General features: G+C 43.0%; 1 protein-coding gene across 1 annotated transcript in view; it reads right to left on the bottom strand.

Annotated features, from left to right (window-relative positions):
* The window catches only part of KCTD1 (potassium channel tetramerization domain containing 1), a 66,925-nt gene extending 44,449 nt beyond the window's left edge, over positions 1–22,476 (bottom strand). The window contains 2 exon segments of the mRNA XM_053994879.1: positions 20,624–21,038; positions 21,040–22,476. Of these exon segments, the coding sequence (XP_053850854.1) occupies positions 20,624–21,038; positions 21,040–22,475 (1,851 nt within the window). The 5' untranslated portion in view covers position 22,476.
* Between the last annotated feature and the right edge of the window lie 107 nt (positions 22,477–22,583).

Raw genomic sequence — 22,583 nt, forward strand, 5'->3', positions numbered from 1 at the left:
AGTGGGCTATGCATGTGACACATGAAACCTGCACTCAAACCCATCAGTGACCCAGTTACTTCCCTACCCCCACCCCACTCCAAAATCTGTCCACCTTTGGATTTTAAAGCCCTTCAAGAAGCAGGTATGTTTTTGGGTGGCTGGTGGGAAGATGGTGAAGTCCCAAATGAAGCTAAATACAACTGTGAGTAAATTCAAAAGGCTTCTTCAATGCAGTATCACATGAAGGTTTTTTATTTCAGTTTGCCTCTTTTCATGTGTTTGGAGTTTTCTAAAATGCTGGAAATGTATTCAGGGAGGGACGAAGAAAGTCATATGCCCACCATTCCCTATGCAGGTCAAGCAGCAATTCTGTTTTGCTAGTGTGAAGGGCAGGATTCAAGAAAAGGAGAACACAGGAGTCTGCTCTGGCAGGCAAAAAGAGTGCTTGGCAAGACAACGACCATATGGCACATGAACAAAGCATATTTTAGATTTGGTTCATTTGATTCCATTATATGTAAAAGATACTCTAAGATCCGTGGCTAAGAAATACAATTCTGGTTATTGTTTTCAGACCTGTAAGGATTTCCCCAAGTAGTCCTTGTAGCTTATATGATAAAAACATCCATTTGGCAGCTAATTTTAGCATTTTTTACCCACAGGAGTGATTAACCCTGAATCTATACAACCCTATGCTATATGCTAACAGCAGCCATCACTGCCTCTGCCAACCTCATGAAGCAGCAATCCACTATTTAGTTGTGGACAAACAGTCTCTGCTAAATAGCTCAGCAAACTCTTACTTTTATATTAAAAGTCTTTTACTTGATCCTACACCAAATGAGACCATGCATACAACGTCAGAAGAGTGGATGAAATCTACATTATATACAATATGCACTCCTTTGGATGGGATAGCCTGCTTCTAAGTCTGTGGTAATATTTTTCTGGTCATTACTAAAACATGAAACACCAGTGGCTGGGCAACAAAAGGACCCAAAAATGTTTAAAGAAGCAGCAAAAGCCATGCCTGATAATCAAAGATAAATGACTATCTCACTTTCTCTAGCTACTAGATTTTATTGCCTCTAATGTACAAGACATGTCAATAAAACTGAAAATAAAAACACATTGGCATACACCAATAGTCACCCTATCTATGTCATTGCACAGAGAAAAATCACATCCTTAGATGATTCCAAGGGACAGCTCAAACTTAAACCAGCAAACAGCAGCTTCATCAAGAAAATAAAAGATAAACATTATTATTTTCAAAACACACGGAAGTTAAGTGAGACAACCCTGGACACAGGCTGTCACTTGCCACAGCTGGACCAGCCACCAAGGGGCAACAGGCATTTGGCTATGAAATGAATGTCTCTTCTGTCAGGCTGCCCTGTAGTAGGGCTCTCGGAGAAGCTGGCAGTGGCCAGAAGGCTCAGCTCAGCTCAGCTCAGCTCAGCTCACTTCAACTGCTGTTGAGGCAGTAAGCTTTAGATGAACTTACCCTCATTCAGAATAATACTTGAAGAAAGCTTTTGTTGGGTTTGTAAGGAAGCAGGGGAAGACTTCATTTAACCAAAGCTAGAGGAAAGAAACTCACTGAATATCTTGAGTGGTAATAATCAGTAAGACCATGCTGCTCAGGGGCCTCTCTAAGCCCAAACAGAGTTTTGAACCTATCTTCTGCAATACAAAAAAAAGCAACTTTAAAGAAGGATAAAGACTACAAGACTGGGGACCAAAAAATTTAAAAAAAAAAAAAAAAATCATTAAAAGAACAGTTTGAGTATCAAAAGTACGAAAGGGATCAGGTACAGAAAACCATCAACTATGATGAAATATTTTTTTTAAAACCATATGCAAGAAACCCACCACATTCCAATAGGGACCTGAAAAATGGAAAAAACATTCACAAGAGGAAAGATTGACAGGTAAAGGGACAATTGTATATGGCAACACATCCAGAGTCTTTAAAAAACCAATCTCAGATAAAGCATGGGAGATAACTGCGAAGTATTTTGTCTGGAACCAGGTAAATTTGAGGGAAACATCAAGAAGACCTTACAGCTTAGGTCTCACTTCATGCTTGCCTCCCACTGAGGAGCAGTGGAGGAAACCATCAGCTCTCTCCCTGGTGTGGAAAAGGAGGATAGCAGAGGCTGAAGCACTAGCTTTCCTGATAAGGGCAAGCACAGAGTGCAGCAGAGACACCAAAGTATCCCCTTTCGAAACAATAAACCCCTGCAAGGAAAAGGAAAGATAGAAGAAGGAGAAGGAATTAAATTGCTAAGAGTGGGGGGAAAAAAACAAAACTAAAGCAAACTCCCCCCAAATGTCAAACATTTCAGTTCATAGGTCTCTCCTCCAGAAAAAGTATTTGAGAAGCCTGGCTTCAAGAGCAGAAGATTTGTAATGTCAGAAATAAAGGAGCATTTGAAACAAACAGGAGTTTTTTCAGGAGTCTTGTAGTGATCACCCAGTACAGCATAACTTGAGTAACAATCCTAAAGTTGTAGATTGTCTCAGCTATCTTCCGTCCCATTACAAACACAGTGAACTAGACACTTGGTTTCTGATGAACACCATCTTAGAGGTGAAGAGCCAAAAGGGAATAGCTAGGGGAGAGATTTATCTGTGGGGAAAGGGGCTAGAGTGGAAGGATGAATGGCTAGATTTTGTTTTTCAGCAGAAAAAACAGACCTCATGATTTCCACCCATACTGCCTTGCACAATGAACACAACTTCAACCCAGAAATCAACAAGGGATGAGGGTTTGTGTGTGCCTTATTCCACATATTTGAAAAGCAGCATGGAATGAGGTGTGGCAAGTGAAATTCCTAACTCCAGCCCTGGCCAGGAAAGATGGCTGGATGCTAACCATGCCATGAAGGTCTTGTCATCTAAAATTCAACTAAGTCATGAGGTGCTCAACACTTTCTCACACTGAGGTGTGCCACAGACACAGAAAAAAAATTATATCAGACTCACAGGGTTTGACAGCCACAGGAGTCTCTTGCCTACCACACACTTGCTTCATCAAAACCTCTTAACCCATCTCACAGTGATGAGTCTTACAAAGTGCTCAGAATCGAGTAGCTTCACCGAGAATAACACACTCCTGCCAACAGCAGCCTCACTTGACCAGAAGCAAGTCTGGAAGTTTCTGTGATGCTGACACTGTGGAATCCAGTAATATGGATGGAGGTTCACCTCATGAGGGCACAGTGAAGCAAGCCAGGAGGTTCATCTAGGACTAAGAAACCCAGGAGAAATGTGAATGCATGGCTGAGCTTAAGCAGCAGCAGTTACATGATAAATGATTTTAAACACAACAAAGGAATGGAAGATAAGCAGACAAACTCTAATACTCATATGCAAATTAGAATCAATGATGATGATTGATTTTTAGAAAGGTTCTAATGCCAAATAATTCTTCCCACTTGCACCCTGGCACCATTTAGTGTATATCTAATTTAAAAAAAAAACGAAAACATGAGTATGGTTTTTTCTTCTCCCCCTTTTTCCATGCTGATGCTTGTTTGCATTACATCTATTTTGAGCTAAATTAAATAGGAGAAGCAGAGTTTTGATTCAGTAGTAGCAATAAATGGGGTTAGCCTGGCATTGATCTGTGTAAAGGGGCCAAAGCTAGGACTGCCAGAAGCAAAACATGGTCAGTGAACTCTACAGCACAAAGAGTGACCCTGCAGCTGAATTCCTAGCCCTGATTACAACAGAAAGAGACTTGCTTTCCTGAACAAAGAGTATTTCAGGCAGCAGATTAGCAAGAGAAAGTCTACTTGCAATGGCAATCAGAGGAAACCAAAATTAAGAACCACAGCAGACTTTGGAGGATTGTAAAAAGCCTCTGAACAGTCCAAAACAAATGCCTGCCTTACTCTGTGTTTCTTGTATACCATCAAGTCCAAATGCTGAAGAAAAAATATTTTTCTTTTGCATCTCAGATAAATAGCTTTAAGTTAGTAAAGTGTGCAGCAGGGAAGATGAGCCAAAACCATGTTATGGACAGAATGCCAAAAAAGTTCCCTTGAAGCCTAAGAACATTTATCTTGCAGCCCTACAGAAAGGGCAATCACATTTACTCTAAGAGGAAAGGCCCTTTTTATAAATCACACTTTAAATTCAGCCAGCAAATTTGTACAGAAGGAGAATTTCACAATCCTTAGGAAACACGGATCAAATTTGCTCGCTCTCTGGGTGTTTGTGCTGTTATGCAATGCACAGCAGTAAATCTGGCCTCATGACTACCAAGTTTAATCACAGTATATCTACGATGGAGAACAAAGTGCTTCTTATTCCCACTGCACTGCTAACCCACCAGATCTCAAGCCAAGCAGCTCAGGCCAGCTTTTGGCTAGAGGCTGGCAGAGCACTGGAATCAGCCATTCCGAGGTTGAAGCAAGCTCATGTCTCTTCCAGCGAGGCCAGTTCACACAGGAGAAGCACACAAGGTGTTGGGTATGCAGTCATCCCTAGCAGCACCTTCAGCCACTGCTCCCAATGCTTCGGCAGGTCTGCTGGCTATTCACAGGTCCTGCACACACTGAGAAGCTGGCAAGAAGCACAGCCCTGCCAAGTGATCCAGGGCTGCTGAGCAGCAATGCTTCTTTTAGTCTCATTTTTTAACCCACCCATTTTTTAACCATGGGTGACATGGTGCAGCATGCCCAGAGCTCACCCTTGCTGGAAATCCTGAGTCAGGGCTGATGCCCAGCAGGGCAGCCCAACTCCTCATGCTGGCTTCACCAGGAGCAGTGAGACTTCAGCCCCCAGAGCAGTGAGAAAAACAGAGGAGACCTCATTATCACTGCTTTGACTTTCAACCTATTTCTTTTCCATATTTTACATGAGCATTTACTTAAAAACAAGGATCACAAAACACTGAGCAATGTCAAGTCCTTATGTATAAGCTATTAAAGATCTTCAGCCCATTTTCCCTGCACAAAGTCCCATATGTGACTTTTGCTCACTTCTTTACCAAGCTGAAAGAGGCAAAGTGAAGACCCACAGAGGAAAGGGGGGAAGGATTAAAGACTCTGTCAGCATACTGACAGCCTACAAAAAATTAAGTCAGAAATTGGAAAGACAGCACCTTGGTTTTTTAAATGCTGCTCCTTTGGTTCACCACTTTTATTAGGGGTTGATTACATCCCTCTCTTGAGTTTTGTGGTGGCTGCAATGTCAGAGTGTGGGACGTGGTTGTCATGACTGGGAACTTGCTGACTGATTTACAAGAACATACAAACCCACATAACCAGAAGATTTTTATTATTCACTCATGTTCTGAATGTTCCTTTCACCTTTCATTGAATAAATTTTGAGAAAGTGAAGATTTATTTCTAGTTTGAAATTCAGCTTCCCTTTTGTAGAAGGGTGCCTAAGCATAATATACCTTTGCTATGGAAAAATCACCTCACAATATCCCTCTGAACAGCTCGAGGTCAATATACCTACATTGGTAAGAGCATCTTAAAATTAGGTTGGCATTTTAACTGTTTAGTAGGCATTGAGCCATTTCAAATAGATCAGTTCATTATTAGAAGTGGCAATTATTGTAAATTATACTTTCCGTAAGAGCAGCTACCTAAGCTTTAAATATGTTATGATACCTCCCTGACCATTCCCTTTAAATGAGGATAGCTGAGGGCTCAGACATCATCATGCAGCAAATAGCTGTGCAATTTCGGACAACTCTTTTTTAACCACTCCTCTCCCCAGGGCTACCACCCCCATAGCAGAGCTGGCAAAACAGACTACATGACCCTGCCTCCTCTGTCCCAGTTCACAGAATAAACGTGGCAACTCAGTTTACCAGTGACAGTACCCAAAAAAAACCTAATCCCTTGACCGAGGTTTGTTGTAGCTGCTCAAGTGCAGGCACACGGCTCCTTTTGCTGACTCCACAAGGGAGCAAAAGCCTTGGGCAGCCAAGGGCAGTAGCATCAAGCTAAGATTTGCCAGGGCTTGTCTGTCAGAGGACAAAGTTTTGCATTTTAACCACTTTTGGCACATTCCACATTCGGTATTTTCAGGAGCTTTCTAGGATGTTTATGAAACAACTGCAGGGTAGGCAAGTAAATTGATGGTGGCACAAAGAATGCCTTCCCACATTCTTCTCCCATGCTCTTACTGTTGAAGTAAATGAAGATGTAGTTTATGTTTCTGTAATTACAGTTTGTTAAAAGGAGAACAGGTTGTTAAGTTATGGTAAGGAGCCCATGAGCCTGTCCTCTGCTTTGAATACCACAGCAATGTAGATTTTACTGAATAAGAAGACCAGTCAAAACATTACTCAGAGAGAATCTACACTCTGATGCCATCCAGCATAAAACTACCTACATCTGCAGTATTCACATTAATCAAACCAATCAACTGAAAATTGTTCTTATGAGAGCTATTTTAACATAAGTCAACACTGTCAAGTTTCAGTCATTTAATATTTACTGAAAGAATGCTACTACACATTTGCTCTCTGACATTTCTGTACCATACATCATCAGCTGTTTGCTTCTAATCCTGCATTTCCCCCATTAAATACTTACAGCATTTATACAGCCTCGTAAAACTCCAGTAGAAAAGAATAAGCCACCAGAACTTTTCCCCATACATTACTTACCAACTTAACTATGTAACACAATGTGAAAGGTTTATGCACACCACCTGGATCTCATTACTGCTAAGTTTCTGTCTTTTTAAAGTGTACTTTATCTGGAATATTGAAGTGCCTTAGAATTTCATTTAAAAATACTGAGCTGACATACACACAGCTCTCTACTGCAGGATGCTAACTCAGTAAACAGGTTCACAAATCAAATCTGTGCACACTTATTTCTGGAGTTTAAAATGCATCAGGTTCAATTCAAATATCTGAAGCCAAGTGAACACCTCAGCCTAATTCAGCCTTCCCCTCCTAAGCATACTACAACTAGAGATGCTACTCCTTGTACAGTAAGAAAACCAGCAAGAAAAGTAAGAAAGGAAGAGTTTCAAGATAGCATTGGTATCACCTCTCTACTGATGGGTGTTAAGGCTCAGAGGTACACCAGCTTTATATAGCAAGATACATCTAAAAAGCAGGAATCTGAGCTGTGATGAATTCAGTAGGAAGATGATCAAAGAGTTTGCTAAATACCCAGATGAACCAAAGAAAGCTTGTCAAACACTTTGGTATTACCAGTTGAGAGATTCCCGTTCAATCGTGAGGCAAGAATTGTGGTTTAATAAAAGCATAGAACAAAACCAAGCATAAAAAAATCATGTGCAGTGATTTTATTTTTGTTGTATATTTGACTGTAATTACTGTCTTAAGTACTTTAATTGCCTGGCATCTCCTCAAGTGCCTTGCCTGTGGGGAGGGGAGGCAGGGCAGTTTATAGTTTGTTATTAATGAATGAAGTACAAACAAGTTTACCTTGTCTGTAATCAACGTTCCCATCAAAAGAGTTTGAGAGGAAAATGTAAAGGGGTCCATACATCCCATAGGCCCAAAGTGACTCTGTTAATATCTGCTTTTTAATGATTAATGTGCTTCTGACATGTCACACTACAGAAGGAGAAGTGGCAAACATCTTTATAACACCCACATGAAAAGCATCACCTATCTATTTGTGTTCTCTTCTACAGACATCTGCTCTCAGCCACTGATGTGGGGATAGGGTATGGGGACAGGCCCCATATGACCTTCCTTGCATGCATTCTAGGTGAGAAAATGGGGTATGCAAGCAAATCTGTAGGGTCATTTACAATAGCACTGGAATGACACACATCCAGCCCTTCTTCACTGGAAATAATTTTTGCCTGGAGTGGAAACAGAGTGGAAGGAAACAAGAATAAATGATGAGAAGCAGCTCACACAGGATAAAATAAAATATAATTGTCTGCTTCATTAAGAAATTATTAGACACAAGAAGCCATAAGTAAAAGTCAGTGAGTTATATAAAAAAGATGGTGAAGCCAGGAGGATGGAAAAGCAAACTGCTATTTTTCACTATTAGTAAAAGACACAGAGTGTAGAAATTTGGCCATTAGTCTTGTTTTTCCACTGAAATTGGTACAGGAGTCCGCTGCTTTGAGGTAACATCATATCAACAGCCTAGCAGACCATCCAGGCAGCAAGTGCACCACTGGCAGAGCAAGCTTTCTCTTGTGGCTCTCACCCTGTCTTGGTGAGCTGGTCAGGAGCTCACCTCTGGAGCAAGAGCAACTCTTCACCAGCCAGGCTACCAACAGCAGGGACAACCAGCATGAGTTCAGTAGCTTCCACTGCAAGGATACTTGCCCACTAAGACCCAGACTGAGACTGCTGATTTTCTCACAAGTCACCAAAAAATACGCTTTAGGAACAGCTAACACTAACAGCTTTCCATTTTTATAGTCTGGGACCTTTTTGCTGGCATCTCCAACGCTGTCATCTCCTGTGTCTTGAAACACAACTTACTTTCATGGCACTGTCCCACTGGCATGCAGGCAGCACATTTGCTGCTCCAGGGAAGCTCAAAGCTTGTGGTGGCCACTTTTCTCCATAGTTAAACACAATTTTCAAGTCACAAAATGGCCAGCATATTTGACAGTTTCTCCAAAGCACATTCCTTATACAACCATGCTCAAAGCATCCTCCTATTGTTGTTAAAAAAGCAAATATTGCTGATCAGATGAACACTTCCCCTTGAATAAGTTTCTTATAAAATGCACAACCATGTATCTTGATATAGCTACATAAATAAAGCATGAAAGCAGACCCTGTAAATATTGATTTGAGCCTCCTACTCATGCAGATGCATGGGCAGAAAATTGACAGAAGAGATCATAAAAGTTTAAAATATATTTATGAAAAAAGTGGAGTACAGTATGATAGCAGCTTAACTTCTTCTCAAGAATGGGTGGCTGAAAGCTAGCACCCAGCCATCTACCTACCAACAAGAAATTCCTGACTTCTCAGAGCTGTGACACCATGTGTTTCCTTAGGGAAAAAAAAAAAAAGTGTTTTGATCAAGCACACCGCCGAGGCATTTAAGGTTGTCATGTAACATGAACTGACTACACAAGAGAAATTCAGGCATTAACATACACAGAATAGACTAGCGTGCACAATTCATTTTGGATGCAGACAGCTATTCATGCAAATAATTCAACAATCCTAGTATTCCACTAGGAAACTGTGAGTCAGATAAACATGGGAAAAAAGGACACTCCACCTGTCTCCCCTTAACCCCATACATTCCCACGTGCCCTCCCACCATAGAGTGGAGCTGCTCTCCCTGTTTGGCATCCAAGTGGGATGAAGCTGTCTTTGAAAGCAGGAACCCACCAGAGTTGTTCTCAAGAATTTTATGAAGTAGCTTAAGGATTAAGAGAGTATATGACCAGCTTCTACAGCACTTTGATCAAAAACATGTTTTCCCAACTTCCTCAGTGAGCTTTAATAAGATGTGAAGAAGAAATTGATCTGGACACTTTAGTTTACAAGGAGTATTTCAAGTAGCTTGAGGAAACTATTTTATTGTCCATTAGGCATAAAACCAAACACAATGCTTACAGGCCATTTCACCACCGTGCTGATAGCAGATTTCTTTCAGAATACATACCCAAGAACCAACACTTACTCCAACACAAACCTCTACAGGAAACCACTGTTTGAAATTTTACTTTTTTGAAGGTTAAGGGAAAAAACCCTTTAGATTTTAGTTCCTCTAAGAGGCAATAATACAATGCACTTAATTTAAGTCCCACTCACTTTTTTTTAACTCACTCTAAAGAAGAAAACCCAGTCTTCACTCTCTGCCCCTTAACTGTTCTTTTATATTTTCCTCTAGCTTTTCTACTTTAAAGAAAAATATGCATAGTTCTTCTTTGCCACCCCTCTGGGTCTATCTTTTCCTTGTTCAGATTTTCAGTGCACCTACTACACTTGTTATTAAGCATTAAGAAAGAAGGATGTTTTCCCCCCTAATTTATTTCTCCAATTTCGGCTCCTCTCCAAAGAGAGACATTATTTTTTGCTCCTTGAATCCATAAAACTAATCCAGCAGAAGCACACTGGCATACAGAAGTTAATCTAGTTCCCCAACTGATATGCTGCAACAAGATAGTTGATAAGATATTCTCACCCTGCTTTTCCTCTCCTTCTTATTTTCCATTTCAGCTTACTACTTCCATCTCTTTCTTCTCACAAAGTAATCATGCTCTGCCTTCAAAATCCTGCTAGCTCAGTTATTTTAACCTTTCTGGCCTCCAGATAGGTTGGAAAGCTCACATCTGCTCCTTTCCCCTCCCAAAAATCTAGTCCCTTCAGATAAAGTAAGTAACAGCTATTTCAGACCACTATCATTAAAGTTAAAGACAATTAAAGCTTTTCAGGGTGGGGCTTTTTTGGAGCTTTTTTTTATAAAGATTGGGGTGAGGGGGAAGACATTTGAATTTTTCCTTCTAGCTTTAGTTCCCTTTTTGGGAGGAGAGCCTGAGAAGACGCACAGACCCCTGAGCCGCAGGCGGGGCTGCATGGCCAGTGCTGCAGTGGCAGTGCTCCTGTGGCTGGAGCCTGAACCAGCTCCCCACAGGAGGCAGGGGCCGTGGAGGGCACTGCCACCCCCTGTGCCAGCTGCTGACAGGGTTGGGGTAGCTGGCTAGCTCTGGCAGCTCTGCTGCTGGTAATCTATGCAGAACAATGCCACAACGCCACGGCACCAGAGCATTTCACAGCAACTAAGTTGGTAAGATCATAACCCTGTAGCAAAAGAAGGGTCCAGTCAAATTAGTCCAGCACTTTACAGAAATAAAAATGCCTTAATAAGTTAGAATAGTCAGCTGAGTTACCAAGCAGGAGGAGGAGGAGTGTGTTTTGCTGTTTTAGCAAAAATTTGGACATGGGCCTTCTATATAAAAAAAAAAAGTAATTCTTATCTATTTTTTTCCTGGAAAGATACAGATTTAACCTGATGCCTTTGTATCTCTCAACAATTAAAACAACATATACAAGCTTCTGAATATTTTTCATGACAATCACAGTTACTACCATATCATTACCCTGTACTGCAAATCTAGTCTACTATTATATTCACAATCCTGATTATATCCACTGGCAGTTTGGAAGCAAATATACTGAGACTGAGAAAAACTGAGTGGTTAAAATTCTACTTTAGCACATGAAGAAGAGATCTTTTCTTAATGAATTACCACAATAAACTCTGAAGTCTTGAATTATCCTCCTCTGTACCAGAGGAGTTTTGCCAGTTACACAGTACTGTAGTGCTACACTTCCATGAATCAATTCAATGCATTAGCAACTCAATTAATACTATATTTAGTATTGAGTCACTTATATTCTACATGCCATGCCCATTTTGACACATTTGTACTTCCTAGTTAGAAAAAAAACTCATTTTCCTTAGCTTTTTTTTTTAATTCCTTACTTTTGATACTTTCCCAATGCCTAAACCTGAACAGAACAGCTTGTATCTAGAGTAGTTTCAGTGGAAACAAAAAAAAATTGTATTCAAGTGCATCTCAAAAGTAACACACTAAAAGTCTCCCAAAAAAGGTAACTTACAAAGACTTCTAAGAGATAAAACCAGTAATAAGGTTACTTTGAAAGTGTGTCAAATACTCCAAAAAGAAGGCAAAACTACAAAGTTCTGAAAGGACATTAAAGTTATTTCTGCTTTTCAAAAATCAAACTGTAACTGTGTTACACATACTGCTTTGGATTGGCAGCAGCTTCAGAAAGACGATTTTGCAGCAGTTTGAGGCTGACACCGAAACCACATTAGTCCCATTCTGCCTATTTTATTTTCAAATGGTACTTGAGGGGAAAAAAAAACAGATTCAAAGGCTGAGGAATTTTGCATTGCCATCCCTGCTAAGGAATATAACTTTTTCAAGCGTTTGTGCTGGGGGAAAAAATCATATTCTTACCAGATTCAGTCAGTTTTAGAGAACTTAAGTTTTCCTCAGATGGTTTCATGGACCAGATAGCTTTGCCTTATCTGCTCTTCCTCAAAGAACAATTACTTTTCCACTCCCAAGTCTATCAGTCACTGACCAGTGTGTGTTTTCAGAGAAAGTGGTTATTTTTTTTTACCCCAAGAAACTGTATTTTCCAAGAGATAATCAGCAAGATACATACTTCAGCATTACTAAATTAAGAGACAAGAGAAAATAAACCAAAAAGCTCAACAGGTCGTTCTAAACTGCTGATTAGTCAAACTGTGCAAGCTTAGAGCATCTTATTATTTCCCCTACGCCTTAAAAAGCATTTTAAAAACTTGAGAAAAATGTGAACCTGGTCTTGCAACGGTCTAGGGAGAGCTTCCAGAAACTACTGTATCATGACAAGAAAGACACGGCATTTTCTAAACCCAAGCTGGAGACTAGTACTGATCAACTTGATAAAAGCCTACAAAAAGCATCACCACAAACAACCAGTATCACTGTCATATCTGAGATAAGGAGGAATAGCACAAAAGCTTTTTTTATGACTAGCCAGTGCTGCTAGTTATAAAATCATTAGAAACACAGGAAAACCCTCAAAAAGGCAATCAGTTGAAGCAGGCTCCCTCTTTATCTGCATTTCCAACAGTTTGTACTACAGCCATAGGATTCTGTCAGGACATCTGTGCTCCCATTTACACTTTCCAACTTGTCAACCCAACTCTCAGCTAGGTCCTCCCAATTTGGCATCAAAACTAGACGGGTTAATTACAGCACTTCAGATGACTCGCATTCTTCTGAATGGGGCGATTTCAATACAAGGGAAGGAATTCATCAGGCATGTCACAGGTGAAACAGCCAGCCCTTGTTAAGAAGGAAGGAAGGAAGCTATTTAAGTCGCTTCTCCTCTTCCCCACATTTCAGACAAAAAGTCAAAAACAGTCTCAAGCCATCCCAAATAGAAATGAAACGAGGAAGGCAACGTGAGTGGATTTCCCCTTCTCTTTTATGCTAAACCCACACACCCATTTTCCCACCCCCCCACATTGGCCAGACACACCACACGCTTCTATTGCTACTTCTCCAGGGCAGCTTTCAACCAGAGGATGCTCAATAATTAACCACTGGTGCTACTGAGCCCAGGAGTTTCAATGCTGTCCCTTGGTGTGCACTGCAAACACCTCACCCATGAAACAACAGCTCTCACCAGCAAGGTGAGGACAAGCTCCCTATCTGGTCACCCTGGATCAGAGTAAGAGCTCAGTATGACTACACTGGACTTGAATGACTCAAAGCCAAGGCATCAGACACAGGATGCTGCCCTTACTGCAGACCAACCTCCCTCTGCCACTTTTGAAGCCTACTAGAACCTACAGAGAAAAATCAACAGCAGCAAAATAAGCAGCTAAAAATATTGCTGTGGTGAGTAAAAGCTCAGGATTTAGCTGAAGGGTGTTGAGAAATCACTCTTGAAATTTTTCCAGCAATCTCTAATTTTGAATAAACAGAAGCGGACACACACACACACAAAAAAGGCTTAAAAGAAGGTGTTTTAGGGAAGTTGTGCATTTATATATTACATTTCTGACAGGCTGACACAGAAGTACTAACAGAGTACACACAGGTGCCAATTTGTAGGGGAGCCTGAGAGCTGTGGTTCCTTCATTAGAGCTACCAAGCAGAAGAGTCTCAACTACACAGGCACCTCTTCCTCTCACTCCTGATATCAAAAACCAAACTAAAACAAACAGCATCATCAGACCTGGTCCCTGGGCACTTTGAGGAGGACAGTGATAAGTGAAGCACCGTGGTAGAGTTAAGCTCAGCTCAGAAATCACCCCAGCACCTCCACAAGACTTTTTGGATAAGGAAACAGGAAAAGGAATACCAAAATTCCTTTGGAAAGGAAAGCCAAAATTCAGCTTCACACCTTGCCTCCTGTAAAGAGCTTTCCACTCTCTTGCCTTTACGCAGACAAGTGCTCCAGCCTGTGTTACCTGAACAGCACCTACCAAACAACCTCCCTTCCACCACGAGCTACCCCCACTACCAAAAATGCTCCACTCAGCCTTCATCTCCTATGCTCACCTTGAGGAAGGACTGGTTTCCTACAGCTGGTGACACTATTTGAAGAGAAGTGATTACCTCTTTCCAGTAGTCACACACTAATGCATTATATCCAGACTACATGACCTATTTTAAGTACCAAGAACACTGCAAACCACATCAGAACACTCAGGCTAGGACTTGAAGCAAGTCAGAAGTCCCAAGGAGGTGCTAGCTCAGAACTGTGCTATATGGAGCAGATGTGTCCTAAACATATAGTGGAAAAAAAAAAAAAAAATCCATACATTGGTAAAGTGAATGGGGCTTTAAAATGTCATTCAATTTCCATTTCATTAAAATGATCTGTCCTAGCTACAGAAGTGTACTGGTGCATACAATAGGTAAGCTTATCAATTAACTAAGAATTTATTAGAAATGTTTATAATACATTTCTGCACTACAATTTTGATTATTTTTGAAACTAGAAGTTGCATTAAGAACACATCAAAGATACTTGTTCTCATCGGGGATTAAGTCCTTAGCAAGTTTGAAGGTTTTCAGATCAACTAAACCTGGCTGAATGCAAAGCATGTAAATTTCTAAAAGCCCAGAAAAGCCATTTTTCCTTGTTGATAATCCCCAAAAAACAACCAGAACAGAATTCAATTATTCAATTGTACATCTTCCAAAGTTACTTTTAGATCAAGGTATTACAAGAAGTTCCAATCCCTTCCTTATTCCCTATGCTTATGCCCAGAAGAATCTGAAAGCATTCCCTGGAAACATGATTATATATTTTTTACTGTCTCAACACTAATAAATCTCTTCCATATCAGATAAAATGCAGTTACCAACACTTGTCCCTTGAATCCAAAATATGATAAAAAAATTATCTTCACATACATATTTGGCTACATGCCCTTAACAATTTCCTTCTGAAAAGAAGGGTGCATTTGTTGCTTCAGAAACAGAAAAGCAAAATAATAAGAAAGGACACAGGGAAAAAGATGAACAGAAAGGTTTCGAAAGTGACTGAAAATCTACAACATCTCTAATTAGGTTCCAGCTTCGAACACAATAGTGGGGGTACCATGGCCTGTTATCAAGTTTATAGCCAAGGGCACAAGACAATACAACCCCACATTCAATTTAATTACAGCCTATGGCTTTTGCAGTAGTTGTGTGTTTCAAAGGGTTTAAGCACTCATTTATTTCTACACCATACATGAAATAAGGCAGCTCCCTGTCACACAGACTCACCAATTAGACTGAGCAGTTTCTGATCTCTTGCTCTCTAGAAACAGAGCAGTGGGCAAAGGAAATCTTTTACAGGATAATCACAGAATACTTTTTAATAAAAAAAAATCAGCTCTCTGCTGCCTTTAAGCTTGTGCATTTTATCTTTGATGTGCAGATTACCAACATAGTAATTTCAGATTCTATAGGATGTAAAAGAGTGTAAAAATACAGCAGCACCTTCAGTGATGTTATTTTTTTCCTCCTGATTGTATTACAAAAGTCATTTTCATTTGAGCTATAAGGAACTGGTCACCTCTTGCATTCCTGCCATTACGGAAGGCTGGACAAAGCAAGTCCTCTGACCAGCTCATGTGACGCAACTAAATAACATTAGTCTAACTTCTAAAAGGGAAAAATATTTTGAAAATTAAGTGATAGTAGAAATCACCCTCTGAAATAGTTGCACAATTTAATACCTCCAACATATCATGCTAATGCAACCAAGAGGACCTACAAAGACAGTATTGGACCTTTAGCTGCACAGCCACCATTCTAAATGCAAGTATCAAAACACCATTCTTGGATCTGCTCTGAAATACTCCCCCAAGTCACCTTAAATCAACTCCCTAATAGCTGATTCAACGTGGACCAACCTAGTCAAGGGAAAAAAAACAGTTCCCTTCATTCCTTTCAGTGCATGCACTGCCCCCAAATCTGTAATATTATAAGATTACTACGCCTAATCTCTGTTCTGCTTGTCTTGTACTCATCTTGGGAAACACTCACATGCCTACCAAGCTTCATGTTCATTATAAGGAATGTAGCCTGGGATATCCTACTTTCTTAAAAAGAAAAACCTATCTCCAACAATATTTAGGAGCACTCAGTTACAAACAACACTGACTTCCACCCAAAAGAGCAATAGCCAGGATTCCTGCATTTCACTATGGAGATTGATAAGAAAGCTTTGGGGACCATACTTGACAGCACTACTACCTTATCCCCCTGTCCTCCAAGGATTTCAGAGCAATTTTGATGATTATCAGGTATAGTAGTCCCTTCTACAGATCTACTTTCCACAACTGTAACTAACTTAGCAGAAAACAAAAAATCTTCCTCGTTAAAAACAACCTGTAAGTAACAAAGTAACAAACAGTACCCTCAAAGGTAGATACAGTTTCTTATACCATTGATTAAACTTTCTTTAACTCTTACCTTCTACGATTTTAACCTCAGTGCTTCTCTTAAAAAAGACACCTAGCAAATTGTGGATTTTCTTGTATCCTGGGATAATCCAGTAATCAAAGAGACGAGCACTAACTGCGCAGTAGGGCAGCCAGCACTATCCTCTGAAACCTGATCAATAGTAGTACTGTCGCAAGAACTAACAAGGTATTTAGCAGTCATCAGCCGTAATAGCCACTGTACTTCAAGCCCTTAAGATAGGGATATTGCTGCATCTATTACCCTGGTAGAAATAAAGCCTAGCATCTTTACACCACTATCCTAATCATCCTTCCCTGAAGCTACCTGATGAGTTCTCCTGCCCTTCATACTGGGAAAGCACCTACCAACGATTCTGGTCAGAGTACTAGAGATACTTGTACAAAATACAAGTCTTTTTTGTGGCCATTTAAGGAATGTGCAGGATGTTCCCAGATCAGATTCTTATCCACTTCCTCCAAAATCCAAGACTAAAAAGGGTTAGACTTGTTAGCTACTTTTAATTTGCTCCTGGTTGTGCCTACTGCCTACTCATATTCCTCATTTGCTATTGTTCTGTCTTCTTTTGCAAAACCTGCAGCCAGAACTAGATTTCTGGTTTGGGTCAAAGTAAGCCCTTTAAAGAGAATGTAAGGCAATGAAAAGTCATGTGAAAAGGCATCAGAAAGGGCAACTCCGAATTTAAAGCAGAAGGAAAAAAAAAAAAGGCATTTCAAGATTGCCCAAAATAGCTTTGACAAATGCACATGGCTCAGGTTTTTAATCTAATCAAGCTTTTGGTAGATATCTTAATAGCTAATAAATTCTTCACAAACAGCCCAGAGAAACACAACAGTTACAGTTACAAATGTAACCAAAGCATTTGCAAGTAACAGGCAACTCTCCTCCCCCATGGCAGAAGCCAAACTATTTTCCTACACCTCTTTTTGGGTATTACTACTGTAGGAAGTTCAGCATGAACCAGATCTATAAAACCCAAAAGCTACCACCACATTGTAACATCAAAAGTTCAAGCTTTAGCTATTGTTCATCTTTCAGCAACATGGGAGATGAACAACAGCCAAATTACATCACTCTGTCATCAACTTGAACTAAAGTATTGCTGTCAGTGGCATGAAAATTACTACACTTCAGAGCAAATACGGAGTGAAAAGAAAGTTGTGCCATGATGGCAATGCTGTATGCTTAAAATACACTATAAATGCTGCTCTTAAGGCTAAAACCTAAAGCAGTAGTTGGATCAAGATGAACATTTAATGTACCTTTCCTGAGCTCTGGAGGAGGCTCCTACAAACTCAGTGTTGAAAAGACAATTTGGGGCTAAACGAAAAATGGGAGCTACAACACAAAAGCATAAAATTAACATTCTTGCTCAGATAGTCAATGCAAATTGAAGACACCCCATTTAGTACTTTCATGTTCCACACTTTGCTAAATGCTATAAAAAAAAGAAAACCAAAACTCACAGTATAAAGAATAAATGCTAAGAAACACACACATTATGCCACCACTTTTTCACCAGAGTATTGCACAAATCCATGAGTTCTGCATAATCTGTCCCCTGGAAGACTTATTACAAAGACAACCAATAAACCACAAACTTATGTCCTTCATGTTTTCAAGGAATCAGTAATATTTGTCAACAGTGGAATTTAGTGGCATGGTACTTGATGAGATATATTCAGTAAAAAGGCTTAGAAACTCTTTGTTTATAATTAAGCAATAACGATTGAGGGCCAGGGCATTTCCTGGGGATTAATGACTGGGGTGGGAGAGCCAATGGCTTGAGGCAATGCCTTGGGCCATTAACCTCAGCCAGTCATTAATTTCCCCAGGAAATGCCCTGGACCTCGATTAGTGTAAGTATCATAAAAGGTAGCTAGAAAGAAAAAGTTTAGCATTAACAGTCTCCCAAGGAAATCAATTCCACAGCCAGTATTTTTTCATTTTGTCACATCCCAGAACTGCATAAGTTAAAAATGACACAAGAAAAATTGGTGATGAAAATGAAAAAAAAAAAAAAAACCAAAAAAACAGAGAGACACTTTTTTTTCTATTAAAGATTTAAATTAATGAGGTTTGTAGTAACAGCAAGATTCAGCTACAAAAGCGAGTGGGCACCTTGTTTAACTCATGAAATTATGAATGGAGGTGAACATTTCCATATAATTACTGAAAAAACTCACATTGTCTAGTTCTAGTACCCTTGGAGATTGCTCATTTTCTTTCTTGATACAATTATGAAGACAGCAGATGCCTGTGTACTCTATTTTAGCTATTTCTCCCTTTCTCCCCACAGCCTTTCTCTCTCAGTTAATGAGAATTACAGTGCCAAACGCTTCCCGTAGGAAGCTCAGCTTTGCAACAAACACTACGGCAGCTGGATTTCTCCTCACCTAAGCTTCATGCAAGTGTGAAGGGATTTGTGGTAGAGATAGAGTTCTCTAGTCTGACAACTGAAAATACCAAGACACCTCATTTAAAAGGTTAAAGACACACACTCCCTGACCACTGACTGCTCTGCCCAGTTCCCTCTTCCCCTTCCCAGATGAATGTGCAGTGCTCCTCTTAAAAAGCTGAACTGTGCCCGAAGTTTCAAAATTACTTTCAAGATCATTAAAGATCAAGGGGAAGAGGAATCTAGGGTTAAATACAGCGAGGAGCATTAGCTTTTACCTGAAATAATGAGCTAGAACAAAAACATTATCTGCACATAATCAAGCCTCTAAGCCATTCAGAGACACCAGATACACACAGCAGGGGATCAAGCTACAGTACTCCACTGAAGTGGTCCAAAAAAAGCCTCCCTGGAAGAAAGGAGAGGTCACAGGTATCTTAAACATAGATGCTTATGCAGGCATTCACTGGGAGCCCTGCCCTCCCCCTCCCCACCCCAATTAGCCTTCAGGCTGGTTGATTAGTAGGCAAACTCTTTGAAAGGGTCAGTCTGTCCAGAACTGGTATTTCCACTCGGGAAACAGCTCAGGCATGTCATATACCTGTGCTTGCCCAGCGCCGCGCTCCCTGGCTGACAGCTGCGATCCCTGTTATTACTTGACACAAGAATGTCAGAGGGGTTTTGTAATCATGTAGGGCAGCCAGCAGTAAAGTTCTTGCCTGAAACGCGGTATTTTATGGGGCACAACGTAACTGCATACGCTTTACAGATTTAGTTAGAATGGCTTCCAAACTTCAAACCAATTGCGGAGGTGCAGTGAGTCTTTAATTGAAGTAATTTAGCTCCGTCGCTCAAACACCCGAGAGGAAAGTACTTTTGGAGGGGATGGGGAGCAGGCACCAGCACGCGCTGGCACACAGCAGAGGGGGCTCTGCAAGGCACGCATTAAGGCACAGCTCAGCAGCGTTTCCGACAACACCGTTTTACCTTAACGAAACACATCTAATGAATTTGGGCTCATTCCACAGCTAAGCTGCACCTAAACCCGTTTAATTGTGCTCTTACTGTATATTTCACCACTATGGTAACTAATGCAACTAAAGCCAATTTGCCTTAAAAAAAAAAAAAAAAAAGAAAAAAAAAAAGGATCACTGCCAGGAAACAGAGCTATTTTAAATAAACAAATACAAGATGAATGCAATTGCCATATTAACCCTCTTGTTAACTTCTGAAGTTTAAAATTACACCCTCATTACTAGTGTGTAATTGAGTATTCTCCCGGCTGTTTCTTGCATTTGAGGTTATTCAAATAGTTCATTAGCACATCAAGAACACCACACACACTAATGATACCTGATGCCCCTATCTACTATTCTGGCTGGACTTTCATAAGTCACCTCCGGCAAAAAGAGAAACAGAAGAGGGGGGAAAAGAAATAAAAAGGAGGAAAAGGGGAGCCCATAGGGCTGAGCTGTCAGTGCTGCCGCGGAGGGGGAGCATGGCAGCACCCAGGCACCATTCAAGTCCAACAGTCAGGCACACAGTGAGTGGCCACTGGACCAGTGACAGGGCCTGAAGAGACTGGTGGGGCAAATAAGTTGGATAACTTGCATCCGGGCTCTTTGGGTGCCTGAAGAGTGAGCATGACCCAAGAGCCACCTCAATGCTGGCCGTGTGCCTCAGTGCCCAGCCTTGGGGGAAGAAAGGAGCGGGGCAGTGCAGACTATGTGGGGCAGGGTGAAGGGTTGCCACTTTTTTTTTTTTCCTTTTTCTTTTTCCGGTTACCTGTGTGGGGGAAACAATAGCAGGTGAAACTACTGTGGGTGAGGTGGTGCTTCTGTGCCCATTTGCTTCGGGGAGGAGGTGAGGCAAGGGGTCATGTTTCACTGAGACCACCACCACGGCGGGCGCAGCGGCATCCAGGGGCTCAGCGGGGCGGCGGCAGAGTCTTTTGGGGGAGGCAGAGGGCCCACATGCATCGCCGCCGGCCGCAGCCCCTGCCGGGAACACTGCCTCGTAGAGCGCCCGCTTGGCCGGGGCCACTGCGGCCGCTTCTGCTTTCACCGGCGCAGCGTCGCCGTCTTTGGGCAGCACATAGGGGTTGGCAGCGGGTGGCCGCGGCCGAGGTCCACCATTGAGGGCGGCAGGGGTGTAGCAGCCCCCGCCAGCGGGGTGGTGGAGGAGGTGGTGGTGGTGGGGAGGGGGGGTGGTGGTGGTGGGGTGGCTGCAGTCCTCCCAGCTTGGTGCCAATGCCAGCGATACTGTTGAGGGTGGCAATGGAGACGGCACCGATGCAGTGGTTGGTGTAGGTCTTGGAGAGCTTGGCCGCCTTGGAGAGCATCTGCATGCGGGTACCCAGGAGGTTCTTCCCGATGGCCTTGTTCTCGTACCAGGTGATGTCACCCTCGCTGCAGTGGTCCCGCGGGCGCTGGAAGAAGGCCTTGCAGAGGGGGTTGCGCTTGGAGAGGTACTTGACAAAGCTGGCATAGGGGCAGAACTCTGTGCCAGTCTCATACATACGAGGCAGGTTCTCCTCGTCGCTGCTCTCCGCCCGCTTCTTGCTCCAGGAGGATGAGCGCGACTTGTGGTAGGGCCCCAGCGCCTTGAAGTAGACGAACTTGCGTCCATCCTCATCCACGGCCAGCCCAAATGAGTCCTCCTCCAGCTCCCGCTGGTTCTCCCGGCCCCGAGTGCAGAAGTACATGCAGGTCTCAAACCAGACCTTGTTGAGGAGCCCGAAGGGGCTCTGGGTGCTGAACACGCTGCACGTGTAGAGCTTGCGGAGGTCGGCGCGGGTGATGGCCTGCTTCTGCACCACCGGCCCGGCGCCCTGCTCCTCCAGCTTGCGGATGACAGCGGCCAGGGTGAGGTTGGCGGCGCGGAGCTCGGGGTCCTTGGTGAGGTCGAGGGTGCGGCAGTAGGGCGGCTCGTTGAGGTAGCGGTTGAGGGAGCTGCGGATGCTGATGAGGGAGGACTTGGAGTAGAGCTGCCCGCTCTTGGAGCGCGCCTCGGCGTAGAAGGAGCGCAGGACCCGGCAGAGCGCCCCCTTGTCCATGGTCTCGAAGTCGGGGCTCTGCGCCTTCTCGCTCAGGTACTCGCGGAAGATGCGCACGGCGTAGCGGGTGGCCAGCCGCGTGTTCTCGCTCAGCCGCGCCCGCTCCGGCCGCTGCAGCAGCAGGGCCGCCTCCAGCTCCGCGTCCTCCGCCGCCCCCCCGGGGCCGCCGCCGCCGCCGCCCCCCGGGGCAGCCGCCGCGGCGCCCCCCGGGGCAGCCCCGACGCCGCTGCTGCCGCCGCCCGGCGTACGGCCCGGGGCGGGCGGCAGCGGCTCCGTCTCCTCCTCGCCGTCCCACTCCAGACCCATCTCCTCTTCCTCCTCCTCCTCGTCCAGCAGCAGCCCCCCATCGGCTCCGTCCTCCTCCTCCTCGTCCCCCGTTATCTGCACCTCCTGGATCTCATCCTCCTCCTCGCCCTCCTCCTCCTCGCCGGCGCTGCAGTAGCGGTGCGGGCGGGGGGCGACGCCGCGGCCGGACGGCCGGTCCCCCGCATTGTTCCCGCCGCCTCCGCCGCGTCCGCCGCCCCCTCCGCCGCCGCCGCTCCACTCTCCGCCGCCGCCGCCGCTGCCAGGCATTCTCGCCATATTGCCGTCTCCCTGCCAGTCCTCGGGCAGGGCGCATGCGCTATATTGGACCGCAGCGCTGGAGCGCTTTTGTGTTTTAATGACCTTCAGCTACCGGGAGGCAAAGCC

The sequence above is a fragment of the Vidua macroura genome, chromosome 1 (assembly GCF_024509145.1).
Source record: "Vidua macroura isolate BioBank_ID:100142 chromosome 1, ASM2450914v1, whole genome shotgun sequence".
In the NCBI taxonomy this organism is placed as follows: Eukaryota; Metazoa; Chordata; class Aves; order Passeriformes; family Viduidae; genus Vidua; species Vidua macroura.